This window comes from Petaurus breviceps, unplaced genomic scaffold, assembly GCF_028583685.1.
Source record: "Petaurus breviceps papuanus isolate PSGF00001 unplaced genomic scaffold, PetGlider_PUasm1.0 78, whole genome shotgun sequence".
Lineage (NCBI taxonomy): Eukaryota > Metazoa > Chordata > Mammalia > Diprotodontia > Petauridae > Petaurus > Petaurus breviceps.
In genome coordinates this window covers 8,209,779-8,224,573 of record NW_027186502.1, presented here as the reverse complement: position 1 = coordinate 8,224,573, position 14,795 = coordinate 8,209,779, and the positions used below count along the sequence as shown (strand labels likewise).

At 33.6% G+C, this 14,795-nt stretch overlaps 1 protein-coding gene across 14 annotated transcripts in view; it reads right to left on the bottom strand.

Moving 5' to 3' along the window:
- PLEKHA5 (pleckstrin homology domain containing A5) overlaps positions 1 to 14,795 on the bottom strand; it is a 201,638-nt gene that overhangs the window by 36,026 nt on the left and 150,817 nt on the right. For 13 of the 14 annotated variants that reach the window (XM_069106159.1, XM_069106160.1, XM_069106162.1 and 10 more), the window contains 3 exons: positions 5,249 to 5,311; positions 3,001 to 3,081; positions 2,719 to 2,868 (listed from right to left, as the gene is read on the bottom strand). In XM_069106159.1, the coding sequence (XP_068962260.1) occupies positions 2,719 to 2,868; positions 3,001 to 3,081; positions 5,249 to 5,311 (294 nt within the window). Of the gene's footprint in view, positions 1 to 2,718; positions 2,869 to 3,000; positions 3,082 to 5,248; positions 5,312 to 9,633; positions 9,715 to 14,795 lie in introns of all 14 variants that reach the window. The other variant, XM_069106176.1, reaches the window with a different exon arrangement.

Sequence of the window (14,795 nt, the reverse complement as noted above, 5' to 3'; positions counted from 1 at the left end):
CTTGCAATTTCATTTTCAATGTTTGAGAACATTTTTGCACAATTTCCCAAAATGTAGATTTTATTTTCTTTTTTGAAGTTTTTTTTTTTTTTGGGGGGGGGGGAGAGGGTTGTCTTGTGACAGTTATGTGAAAATTTCAGTCTCACTGAGCATCTTTAGTCCATCACCTCTCTGTCTGAAAGGAAGGAAGTTTCATAATCAATCTTCTGGACACATGGTATCCCCAGTAGTTTATGAGACTTCCCTAAGCTTGTTTAAGAGGAGGCTACCAAAGGGAATGATCTGGAGCTAGGGTTTGGCAAAGGAGAAGCAGTAAACAGGACAAGATGAAGGGCTTGGAGAGTGAATGTCACTATCTATTTGAGCTTGTCAACTACAGGGCTGAAACTGGAAAGGGAGGAGAATGAAGTCAGGTATAATGGCCTAAAAACTACTGATGGGTAGAGGGATTGAACAGATAACAAACTAGGTGCCATGTGCTGTGCTAAGTGGCTTACAATTATAATCATGTTTGGTCCTCACAACAAATCCTAAGAATTTATTATCATCCCCATTTTACAGATGAGGAAACTGAGGGGCAAACAGGTTAAGTGACTTGTCCAAGGTCACACAGCTAATAAGTACCTAAGGTTGGATTTGAACCCAGGCCTTTGTTCCATCTACTTTGCCATCTTGCTACACAGATCCTCTCTGTTGCTCCTTCACATTGTGTTCTTCATCCTCCTTGCCCATCAGTGTAAACATTCTGGACTGAACAATTATAAATCAACTGGCTACAAAGCAAAACCTGCTGCCCATGTCTTTGACCCCTACGCTCCATTATAAATACCCCGTAGGCCACATTTTCATGTAAATCTCCTTATTAATAAGAAGGATATTGGTAGGTCCCCTTCCTATAATTCCTGAAATGATGAGGAAACAAGACTGGTTCTCCATTTCTATGAAAACCTACAGAGCAATGAGCTGTCCTATGTGGAGGACCAAGCATTTACATGTTACAGCTACTGACCTAAGACAGGTGATGAGAATTCCTTCCTTCCTCATCAGACTCAAGAGACCTTTCCTCTCTCATGATCAATACTCTGTTAAAATACTCCCCGCCCTGCACCTAAGACATGGTGAAATCCTTTACCCTAAACCCATCTTCCCTCATTTTTGTTCAGTCATGCCTTCGTGCCCCAGATAGTTTAAGTCAGGCCTTAAGCCTTTTTTGCTTGTATGAACTGAACACATGCCACAAGAAATGGCCTACTGCTTAATTTATTATTGGTCAGTCTGATTCCCTGTGAACTTTCCTTAAGTCCCCCAACCACTAAAACGGTTTGATGCAACCTCTAAAATCTATATATCCAAGTTTAAATCTCTCCACCCAAATTCTAGTTCCATCTCCAACTGCTGCTTGCCAGGCACAACCCTACAGAAGGTCTCATTAGTATCTCAAATTCAACCTCATTTTAAACTCTAAACCTGTCCTTGTTTTAACTTTCCTGTTCTAGCTGAGGGTACTCAGTCACTCAGTTGCAAAACCCTAGTGTCTTCTGACTTTTCCCTTTTCTTATATACATCTAAACTACTTCCAAGTAAGTCCTCATGATTTTACCACCACAATGTACCTCATACATAATTTTCTCTTCAATTAACTATTTTATACACCCTCATCACTACTAGTCTGGACTACTTGTGGTAGGTTCCTAACTGGTCTCTTCACCATCTATCTATCTCTCCTTTCTATAATCCACTTAGCTACTAAAATGATCTTCCTAAGGCAAAGCCCTAACCATCTCACTTCTTTATTTAAAACTAAATGTACTGAAGACAAGTGCAGCCAGACAGATGGAAGGGTAGTCAAGAGAGCAAAGCCATGAAAACCCAGAGAGGAAAGGCTGGTCAAGTGCTGAATACAACTGGGGTCAAAAGGAGGAGGCCTAGGGGCAGCTAGGTGGTGCAGAGAATAGAGCCCTGGCCCTGGAGTCAGGAGAACCTGAGTTCAAATCCAGCCTCAGACACTTAACACACACTTAGTTGTGTGTCCTTGGGCAAGGCACTCAACTCCAATTGTCCTGCCTTTCCCCCTTCAAAAAAAAAAAAAAAAAAAAAAAAAAAAAAAAAAGAGGTCTAATAAAAGGCCATTAGATTAACTAATAAACATGCACAGGAAACAATACCAAGAATTGTCTGAGCCAACGTGCTTAAATTCCAAAGATTATGGCAGTCACAGATAACTATACTTTCTGGATCTGAGTAACCAGTATGAGGTTTGGAACTTAGTCAAGAACCTTAGTTTTATTAATTTTCCATGATAATTGTAGAAAAATTATTAGAAAGTCCTAGACAATACTTTTCTTTAGAATTCTAAGTAGTAATGTGCAAATTCTCCTCAATATATTTGTCTTACCTGGAATTAGTCAATGGAATCAAATCAAATTCTACTACATATTTAGCTGCATCATGGAATGTGCTGCATAATATATTCCTCTTAAGATTTTTACTTTTGAAGGCTATAAAATATCTATGTGCTTATCTTTTGGTAAGGCAATTGATTTTAAGATTAAAAATTTATTCTTAAATGTTCCAAGATAATGCTTTAAATACATTAATGTTATACAACTTAATACTTGCTTCTTATACTAAAAACAAATATTCCAATTAGAAGTAAAAAACAAGAAGACCAGAAACTTCAATTTGGATTTTTACGAAGAAAGAAAAAAATCTACTTACCGCTGTAGCTCGAGACAGCTCTCGGCATGTGCTAAGGAGTCCATTCTGTAAATCATCCCTCTGCAAAACTACATTCTGAATGGCTGCTGGATTATCTGCATTCATCTCTATTTCTTGGCTGGCTGATAGCAAAGCTTGCTCAAGCATGTACTATTATAATAAAAAGAATTACATTTAATGTTCTGAATTACCAAATATATTCTTTTTACTTTAGTTATCACTGCCCTGATAATAATCAAATAAAATAACATCAATTTTAGGTAATAAACATAATTGCCCTACTTTCTCCTTGTGGAGCTGCTGAAGTTTCTCTTCCAATGCATGTACCACTTTATCTTGTTCACATAATCTGCTTAGCTTGGCCTAGGTTAATAAAAGAAAATTTCCATAGTTAGCAGTACCCTTCATTTTTCCTTTAAGAGCAGACAATGTACATTTAAAAAATCATCTAATTTTTAGTTAAGTGGTTTAAATAAATGCGGTCTGAAATCAAAATAAAACACAGGAAGGAGACTAACTAAAGAGATATTTTTCAAATCAGTATTTCTGTAGACATATCATGGCAGCTTAGAGTGGTGCACAGAGAGCTGTCAGTCAGAAAGTCCAGATCTCAAGTCTGCCTCTGACATACTCTGGGCAAATCACTTACACTCTCAGTATCCCAGGCAACTCTAGACTAGAAGCTGCAAAACTTTTGCAAATCTACTTTGGGAGAGGAAGTTTACTCACAGAGAGTTCCCTATACCAAATATAAATGGCGGTTTGGACTAAAAAACATTGTCTGCAAAGAAGAGACAGTATAGTTCAGTGAATGGAGTCAACCTTGATATCAGAAAAATCTAGGTTCAAATCTTATTTCTTACACATCTGAGTTGTGCATCTCTGGGCAAGTTATAAACTATCAGTGCCTTCAGGCAATAATGAGACTGTGATTTAAAGACCAGATGCCCAATCTAACGAAATAACAGGGTTATATCTTTGATGCTAATCCTGGGATGGGGAACCTACAGCCTCAAGGTCACACATGGCCTTTTAGGTCCTCAAGTGTAGCCTCTTGACAAATCCAAGCTTCCAGAACAAATCCCCTTAATAAACCTCAAGGCCGTAGGTTCCCCACCCCTCACCCACACATACCCTCCTCCAAAGTCTATAGAAACAAAAAGTTAAACAAAAATTGTAGCAATAACTGGGCTATTCAAATTATACTTCAATACTTAGTTTATCATTAAGGCAAATCCTAATTATGCAAATACAAATATAATAAAGTAAAACAATCACACATCACTTTACCCATTTAAATGTGGTTGATTTCAAATTTTACATTTTAAAAGACCAAACATTTTATGTAATCCTTAATATAAAACACTACCTGAATCTGATTCACATTAATTCCTCATAAATCCTTAGGAAAAATCCAAACACAGAATTATTTTTTAACATAAAAGTAAAATCTATAGAAGGCATCCATTTCAAACATTAATAGACATATTTTACTAGTTTAAGCCTTAGGTTATAATTTAGGACACAGTTTTAATTTTTAATGTGATTTTTTTTTCATTCTAACCACATGGAAACTATTAGAAGCCACTTAAAACTTTGTTGAAATAAATCTATCAAAATGAAATTTTGACATCACTTGAAAAAGTTGATGCCTTGGATAAAAATTTAGAAGTATCAAAGTACATCTGCTCTGATGTCTTGGAACCCAAACCTCAGATAAAATACAAATAAAGGGAAATATCCCAAGTCCTTAACTCCTTACAAACAAACAGCTATTGAATAAAGAAGTAAAGGTGCAAAGATAAAAATCAATTTCTCTGTCATTTACTACTAAAAATACCAATAAAGCTCTCAAAAAGAATCTGATAATTCAAAATACATATAAGTGGATGTACTGAATAGAGAAATAAGTTGAGATAGAAAATACGCTGGGCTGGGAGTCAAGAGACCTGTGTTATGGCCTCAATTCTGCATCTGTATGACCTTAGGCAACTTAATTTGTCTAAGACTCTCAGCTCAAGTTTACTCATCTATAAAATAAGGTACCTTCCAGCTATAATATTCTGTTATTCTAAGTATGCTTGACTAGAGCAAAGTTATGGAATAAAAATATGAGACAAATTGCAAAGACAAAGTAGCAACTCAGGGACCTTAGAGTTGAGGATTACCAGGCTAAATCTGGGCTCCAAAAGGGAAATGGTGATGGAATTTAAAGAGTAGTGACTGGAAAATGGGTTATTTCTATTTTTTTCTAACCCCAACTTGAAAATACATTATTGGACATAGCTTTGTATTCTTAGTAAAGAGCAAATCTCTGTATATCATCATCATTGTTAACTAACTCAGGAATGTAAAGACTGAAGCCAGAGAATACTGAAAAAGCTCACCTAATAACAATCAATAGCAGCTTTTTAGTGGGGAGTGAGGTGGGATGGAGTGAGGAGGCATTTACTTTCTGTGCTTATATAAAATGCTTTGGGAAGACAAGTATGGTAAAAACATCAGTGATAAATGTCACATTGATACTTACATCAATATCCACCTCCTCAGATCTGTACTTGTACAATGTACCTCTATACTCGTCTTGTGACAGCTATAAGGAAGAATATTATTGTCATAAAACAGCTTCAAAAATAAAAGAATGAAAATGTTTAGTCTGTAGTTCAGTCAAAATACACATCTATATGACCAGTAACAATTTATGGGAAGACAAGTTCTGATTTTACTGAACAGACATTTATCAAGTATGGATTGCTTCAAAAAGGAAAAGATATATAAAACCAATAATTAAATATTTTCACGTGACCTTTAAGATAATGTATTCTTAAAGTGGTATCTATTAGGCATGTGTACTATCTCAAAAGCATAATCATAGCAGAGAACTAGGATAAAAAATTTCAAGAAGGCTTAATGACTTCATGTTGAAAAAGATATTTTTGACACATAGACACATGCATTTTGTGTACATGTACTCATAAAATGTCTCATTATGCTTTAGTATAATTCTGTGTGTAAAATGCATCTAATATCTATTTTGTAAATAAATATGCCAGAAATATAGGAAAGAAAATGGGTTGTTTTAAAGAAAAAACTGACTCCTCTCCTTTGCCAATCCTTAATGATTCAGAAGGCAGAGAATCTAAAATTCCTTTACATATTTTATATTATATAGTGCAAGTGCTGTATTAGCATAGTTTTAAGGAATTGCACATTTAGATTTTTCTCTTAGCTTCCTTTTAAGTGGTTCTCATCATAATATTTTTGCACAAACAAGTCCTCATAGCTACCAGGATTAAAAAAAAATAGGATGTGATTTCTTATGAAATAGAACTTTTTAAAGATTTCGACTTGTGTGTTACTACACAAAAGAAAAGGCAATAGCCAATGAGAAGAGAGTGTCTTAATATCTCATTTATCTTTTTGAATTACCCATCTCAGTGGAATTATGTTTTGACTATGAAGTACAACTGAATTCTGCTACAAGGAACAAAAAGAAGTTTCATACACATATGTACATAGGTATGTCAATGCTATAATAAAAGACAGTGTAATGTAATGAAAAGAGTACTTGGAATTAGAAGACCAGCTCCACCACTTCTTAATTATGTTTCCACACTTGAAAAATGGGGAATACTTGTCCCTACTCCACAAAGTAAATGTGAGGATCAAACAGGATGATGAAATGTAAAGTATTTTATGTTATATAAACATATACTACAACTAATTTCACTCTATATAACATAGCAAGTATTAGTTGACACTGGCATTTAACCTAATACTCTGTTTGAAGTATCAGACTCCTTTTATTTAAACTCAAGCAAGTTAAACATATTTACACACATACATACACACGTGTGCATACATATATACATATGTATATATGTAACATTTTGAAACACACTATAATAAAAAAAAACACCTTTAAAGAGTGAAGGGTTTCATTTCGAGGTATTACACTTAGAAATTATCTGCAAATGCATTTTGTGATAATTTAAAGGCAGCTATGGTTTTATGAAATCATTTAGTAATTTTTATTTTAAAATAAAGGTCAAACTTTCATGAGTATACATAAAAATCATCTTAGCTTTAACTTATTTTGAAAAGTTCAATGAATATAGCCTCCAACCTACTGAAATGTCTAAATTGAACTTTTGTAAACACTTAAATTTAAGTGTAAAATAACTTCACCCTACTTAAGAACATAGTTTTAAGCACTCCCCTAACATGCACAAAACAACATTTAATCTAAAAGCTTGATTGTATTTTCTCTTAGTTTTTTGATGGTATTTTAAATATCAATTGTTTAACTATTTGTTAGGCATAATTCCGGATTACTAAAATCTGATAAAATTGCCAGAAGTAAAATATGCTTAATGAAAACTTTTTGGGAAAAAATTTTAAAGTACTTTTGTGTACATATAGTTACATGTTATTGTTTTAAAGTCATATTTTGGATAGAACACTTACCATTATTTTTCATAAAAACCCTCACAGTCATTATATTAGAAAAGAATAAAACTAATTCATGGCACTAAAAATGTAATCTTGAAATAATGAGAAAATTACACAATGAAGGCAGAATATTTTCTATGTATTATTTTTACTCTTTCACTTTTGTTTCAGGTCCTTACCAGACTATCAGCTAATTGATTTAATTTAGGGAAATTATTGCCTGCAAAGCTAGATCTGAATAATCTGAGTTCTCTTATTGTAACAAAAGGAATGCAAACATAAAAGGATCTCTGGATGGAGCAGGAACTAAGTAGCTGTGGAAGTGTGATTTGGAAGAAAGTATGATATGGAATTACCCCCCCAAAAATTTCTTTTTTATTCTGGGTGACATCAGGATACTGATGAAGATGGGTGTGGTGGATCTAGAGTAATGGCTTTGGATCCAGGAATGCTTGGGCTCAAATCCTGACTCTGACGTACTGACTATGTGACCAAAGGCAAGTGAGTTAATCTCTCAGTAACCTAGATAACACTGTAAGATTCACACATACAAATTGTATGCCTCACTGGTGGAGGTAGTTCTATATCAAACAGGTTCTAAACTAATGAAATCACAGATCTGGCACTGCAAAAAAAATAGAGATTCTTACTGTAAGATTTTAAGCTAGTATCAGAAATGTAAATAAAAACTAAAACACATGCTTTCTTGTAGATTTCAGAGTGAGCGATGGTAAAAGAAGGCAAAAATTGGAGCTCAAAGAAGGTCAAATTTCAAGTGCCACAAATTCACAATCTTTGAAAAACATCTCAACATGATATTTATATAAAACTCCCCAGTGTTAATATCAAGTTCTTTTTGGTCTGTGAGTTAAAAGTTATCAAGATTGATTTCTTCCCTACTGTATTAGATTGGGTACGTATGGCTATCGACATCAAGCATTTAGATTTTATCTTGTCTCTGAAGTACCTACAATACTAAGTAGGTAATAACTTTTCCCTATTCCCTTTCAAAAATATTCTTTTATCTATTTATATAAATTTATGTTCTTTTATAATTCTTTCTAAATTCAAGGTATTTGATTAGAGATTACATTATCTTATTTTACATATCATAGAGTATATGACCTGAAGACTCTGATCCAGAAGAAATGACTTTTTTCCATATCAAATCTATATCTGGCTCGTAATATAAATTTTTACACACATAACAACCCCTACATTTATATCTCCCTCCCTGAAATATACCTCTTCACACACCCAGAAACAGTAACCACTCCTATGTTTAAAACACACAGACGCAGAAAAACCTCTAAGCTTTTCCATAGAAAGTAGCAATATTAATGTTTTTGTAGTGCAAGATGGCGAGATTTTTTAAACTGGTGGCTAAGAATAAATAAATTTTCTTTGTTTTAAATAGCATGACTGTTTAAATACTTAACACTTTAATTTTATTGTGAATTATAGATAAAGTTGCACTAAGTCTGAAATTTAGCATTTCAATATAGAAATCATGTGATGTTTTAAAAATATTACTTTTATTTTTTATGTTGGTCAATATTTTCCTCTATTTCTAAAGATTTTAATAGCTTATTATTATTACTATTATTTTAGTAGGTCATTCTAAATTAATTATAAACAGAAATACTGTAAAAAAAATCAGCTTACTTTAAAAATTATGTGAAATACAACAATATTTGTGTGTAGATTGGTAGAACACTTCTTTTGTAGATCTGTGAGTAACCATATTCCTAAGGCTGTCTTCTACTCCCAAGAGATACATACATAGATATACACACATGCACACATACGTTATGTGTGCAAAAAATATGGTAAATGGAAAGAACTATCTGGAGAATTACCTGAGAATGACAGGAACACGAGAAAAAGTAACCCAAACATTTTTCCCCCATCAGAAAGTTACCTTAAATTTTTACCATACTATAACATTTTCTTCTTGATATTAAAAAAAAAATTATTTCATCTTCCAGATTAAAAACTAGATAAGACAAAACCCAACAGGTTGCGGGCTTTTTTTTTTTGATGAGTAAGGAACAGATGAAAACTAAGAAATCAACTATCTGTAAAGAAATTGAGAATAACCCTTCTTAAAATTACTTCTGAAATGCTCTTGTATTGATGGAGACAGATGAAAGTTCATTAGAAATTTTACAATTTTACTACAGACCTGTAATACACATAATTTGTCAAATATGTTAAGACAAAATACTTTAGAAAAAAGACAGACTTCATATTCAACAGCAAAAACGTTCAGCAAAGCCATGCTCACAATCCTGCAGCATTTCATAAAGCATGGATGATTTGTGGCTTCTCAAACAAAAAATAAATAAATGAAATAAGAAAAAAAAAATTAATGTTATGAATAAATCTGGGGAACAACCAAAACTGTCACTGAGGGAGTTTTGCAGATGATAAAGCAGTATCATTCACTATCCAAGACCTTACTTGCTGGTACAGTTGGGGTCTTAGCGCCGAGTTCTCAATCATAGTGTGAACCATGGAGATTAAAGGTTCATTCTCTTTCATCTATTTCAAATCAGGAGGAGCATACAGCAAACATCAGTTTACAGCATGGCTAGATTTGAAAGACGACACTGTAAATATAGCCTCTACCTGAATGTCTTCCTAACAGTGTAGTAAGTCACCCCCAAGTGTTAAAAGATTATAAGGATAAAAAGCATTTTAACTAAGTCACAAAAGACAGGAAACTTCTAATAACATAATCTTTTATAAGAGCTGTATTATTTTCTAATGTACATTTGGTAACTGCAATTACATTTCATAAAAATTGTACAAATGATAATAAATTATAATAAATCAAAGCGCCTATGAACTTAAAAGGAAAAATAAGTAATTATAAATAACTCAATTATCATGCTATTAAAATAACTTTCAAATATTTATAATGGAAGACAATAAAAACCCAGCTTTTAGTTCACTTATAAATAAATATGTTCCTCAGCATACCTTATAGTCTAGAGTAATACATTATTTTATTGGTCTATTTTGATTCAATATATTTTACAATATATGTATTTTGTAAGAAAACAACATGTAAAACATGTATTTTAAGGATAAATATATGTGCATACATATGTTGCTGTACTACTGATTTAACTTAATTTAAAAACTAAAATCTGTAATATGTGCATTAAATCTTAAGGTACAAGTCTTTAAAAGTGCTACAATTCTGTCAGCCTTATGTTTAACATATTTACCGATGCTTAAAATTAATAAAATTTTTGTTGAACAGAATATGAACCATTAATTACTATCATTTTAAATACTGATGAAAAATTTTCTTCAATGGGATTACAACCTACGAATTTTGAGATTACATTAGAAAAATCACATAAACTCAAATCTCAATTCTGCTTTAAAGTTTAGATCAAGTAAGTTTTAGTTCTGTAAGTTCTACATATATTTTATATATATGTTTGCTTTTAGAATGTCATCAGGATCAACTCTTTGAATTTAAAAAATTGCTTATTTAAATAACAAATAGATATAATTTGAAGTTATAATTATATGTTTATGTGTTTAATTTCATCATTGTCTTCCTTTATGAATGTGCCTGCCACAAAAATAATGATTACTCTGGAAGTTCCAAGTGTGGCTTTGAAGCAGGTAACCTTTTTTGGGGAAGGTTTATGCAAGCAAAGTACATGTTCTAGTGGTTTTGATAAGGAGGAAGGTCTTTCCAGTAGAATGAAATGAATGCTAAATGCTCTATTTCTGTTGAATGAGGACCATGGTTGTTAAGAATGGAAAAATTCATCACTAGGGTGGACACAGGGAAATAAAGTTTTTGAAAACAGCAACTCTTCAAAGTCTATTTAACTAATTTTCAGGTGGAAGGAAGAACCATACCAACAGAATCATGGTTCCTTGATACAACAGATTAAGAATTTTCTGGGAAAAGGCTTTTCTATATATAAAAATTCAAGTTTTCCTTTTCTACTTTCTAGCCCATAAAGGAATGCTAATAATTCTATAGCAGTTGTGACAATCATATAACCAACTTAAAAAAAATAAACCTCAATATTGATATTTGTTTGTTTTGATCTAGCAATACCACTACTAGGTCTATATCCCAAAGAGTTCAAAGGGGTAAGGATCTATCTGTACAAAAATATTTATAGCAGCTCTTTTTGTGATGGCAAAGAACTATAAATCAAGGGGATGCTCATCAATTGGGGAATGGTTGAACAAGTTGTGGTAATTATATGATGAGCAGGATGCTTTCAGAAAAACCTGGGAAGACTTATATGAACTGATGCAAAGTGAAATGGGTAGAACCAGAAGGATACTTGTACACAGAAATGAATTTTCTAAGGATGATCAACTGTGAAAGACTTAGCTACTCTGATCAAGACAAAGATCTAAGGACCCGTGGCAAAAAATACTAGCTACTCCCAGAAAGAGAACTGATGAACTCTAAATGCAGATTGAAGCATACTTTTAAAAACTTTCTTTATTTTTCCTTTTTTTTAATCTGAGTTTTCTTTCACAACATAGCTAACATAGAGATATGCTTTATATGACTTCACATGTATAATAAATATAAAACTGGTTGCTTGTGTGCTTGGGAAAGTCAATTCCAATTGTCTTCCCTTCCCCCCTCAAAAACAAAACAAAACAAAACAAAGCCGCTTGCTTTCTCAAGGAGGAGAGTGGGGTAGAAAATTTGGAACTCAAAATTTTACAAAATAATTGTCCAAGAAATTTTTACATGTAATTAGGAAATATTTAATGAAATAAAAACACTGAAAAAATATTGATATCGGTTTATTTTCCTATCAAATCGATATTCTCATACCACAAATACTTAAGTCTCTCTTAACAGCAGTACTCTTCTACTGTTTTCCTTAGAAAATAAAACAATTTTCCAATGCCAATTTCCTTAAAAAATAATTCTACTTCCAATAAGATATTAATGACTTTAGCTAAAACAAACTGATAGGCAAAACAAATCAAGCTACATACTATCCTTCTCAGTTTGAGAAAGGTATAACAGAAGAATGCTAAAGACAGAAGAAATTAAAGAAAAAAGACACTGGTATAACTGGGTCTTAAAAATAGACAAGAGCTAGAGAAGGAAGGAACTGCTTGTTCTCCCAAGAATGATATAGCAGAACCACAAAAACTACTAATTGAGAGATCATCCAATCGTTGTTTGTCCATTTTCAAGGGGGACCAAGACATCATGGGTGATATTGTGACTTCTATTTAAATTGGATTAAAGTGAAGCAGAGATGCACTGTCTTCAACTTTACTCTCTTTCTTCTAGAGTCACTGAAATTAAGTGGCAAGACAAAAAGTCAGGATGACTGACAATGGCACTGGGAATCAATGGATGACCTTGGTGTCTGATGTCTGACCAAACTCTAAGTGTTCCACAGCACCTGCTTCAGTCACCTTCGGTGCTGTTGGAACAAGTTGTTTTCATTTGCCCAATCTGCTGGGGGAAGGTCGTCACATGCCTGTGGCAGACATTTCCCTACCTCACCAATGGGTTTGAGGCCTGTTGCTTACCCTTACTCTGGTTTAGTGTAGGCATCCAAGATTTAACAGAAAAACCCTCTAGACTTATCAAAGAGATGACAACTACTTTGTTCTGGTGAAATCATATGGGCATAAATGACACTTTTGGAAAGAAATCTAATAAATGTTATTAATGGTCATAATGTCTTGGTCAAGAAACTGAAGTCCCCAAGGGCACGGATTTTCTTCAAAAGGCAAGGGATGAAAAAGGGAAAGACTAATTTGGGAGGTGGACAGCTAGCTAAGAAGGTTGTATCTAGGAAAAGATTTGGATTTCTCAATCAGTTTATAATATGGGAGTGAAAGATTCTTGGCCAAAGAAGGAATATATCAGCAAAAGCTGTTAAAGACATATTTAACCGATGGTCTTATAAATCAGATCAAAAGAGCTTTAAACCAAAAAGGATAGGAGAGGGAATAGACTGCCCAGGTATACTCTCTAAATTGGAAACTACAGAGTAGACATAAAGAAAGAAAAGAGAGAGCAAGAAATTCATAGAAGACAAAAATCAATAAAGGAGCAAGTAGTAAAACTCATGGCTCTGAGAGTCAATACATAAATGTTCAAAGTTGAGACCACAAGCATGATGATACTAATGCAAAGGGGCAACATCACCCTTAGAGGTTTCATTGTTACTTAGGAATAAACCCATGATTGAAAAGTGAGTCGAGGATGGGAATCGTTTATTCAAAAGAAACAGGATACAGAAAAAGGTGGGGGGAGAACATTGGGGAAGAATGCTGTCTACTGAGAAATTCTACTCACGTAACGAAATACAAGAACCACAAGGAAGGAGTATTATGGAGAGTTTTTCAGTAAAGTATAAAGGAAAAAACAGAAGATTAAAAAAATTATTGCAGTATATTACAGATCATCTAATCAGAAAGAAAAAATAGATGAGAATGGCAAACATCACAGGTATGGCGAAAACTTCAATTACCTAGATTTCTTCTGGAACTCTGTCAAAAGCAGAGCAACTAATTACTGCTTGATCTGCCTTAAAGATCACTTTGTCCTTCCAAATAATAACTGCTTTTTCATTCAAACACATAGTATAAAAATGGTGCCATGGAGAATGTTGTACACCTACACATGCTACACCAGCATGTTGGCAAGGGAGGGATAGGTGCAGGTATAAGTGGTATGAGCAGGGATGGCCAGGAACACAGTGTCTTGGGAGAAGCCTTGTCTCTATGAGTGACAGAATACAGAAGGTAGAGAGGGGAAGGTTTAAGATGAAAGAAAGTCTGGAAACAAGAGAACAGAAGTTCTAAGGAGCACGATAAAAGGAACAAACTCATGTGGATTGGGAATTAAGAGTAAAATCTGGGTGCCAGGTAAGAGAGTGATGCCATTATTACAAACAGGTAAATTAAAGGGTAGATTTTTTTTTAAAGGAAAGACGGTGCTTAGTTTTACATATACTTAAATTGTGATGCCAATTATACTTTCAGGTAGAAACTTCTAGCAGGTAGCAAGGACTGGAGCTCCAAGCTAGCTATAAGGTTTAATGTAAAGAGAATGGGATTCAAGGGAAGACAAAGACAGAAAACCTCCTTACATATCAACGAAGCAATAGAAGAACTTTTTGTGATAGCAAAGAAGTAGGGAAAAAAAAATAGAGTCCTAAAGTTGAGAGATGACTAAAAAATATGTGGCAGATAAAACTACACATGAACAATGCAAGTGTGGAAAGACTTAAGTGAAGTGATATAAAGTAAGCAGAACATGGGGGGAGAAAAGCCCACAAGCACTAACTATAGTAATGTAAATGGGAAAAGGTGACTGCTATCTAATTACAATGGCCAAGCTTGGACCCAGGGAAGAACTGAGAAAATGTACCTCCTTTTTTTCACTGGAGAAGTGGACAACTATGAAGGTAGAATGCCTCCTATACTGTCAGGCACAACGTGTTGGTTAGATATCCAAAAAAAATTTCTTTCCTTTCAAAATCTTTGTTAAAAGGAAGTCTTATTGAGGAGAGGAGGGATATATCCAGAAATTAATGTGATCTACAAAAAGGAATCCATAAAACAAGTGAAGGAAAGCTAATGCAATTTAG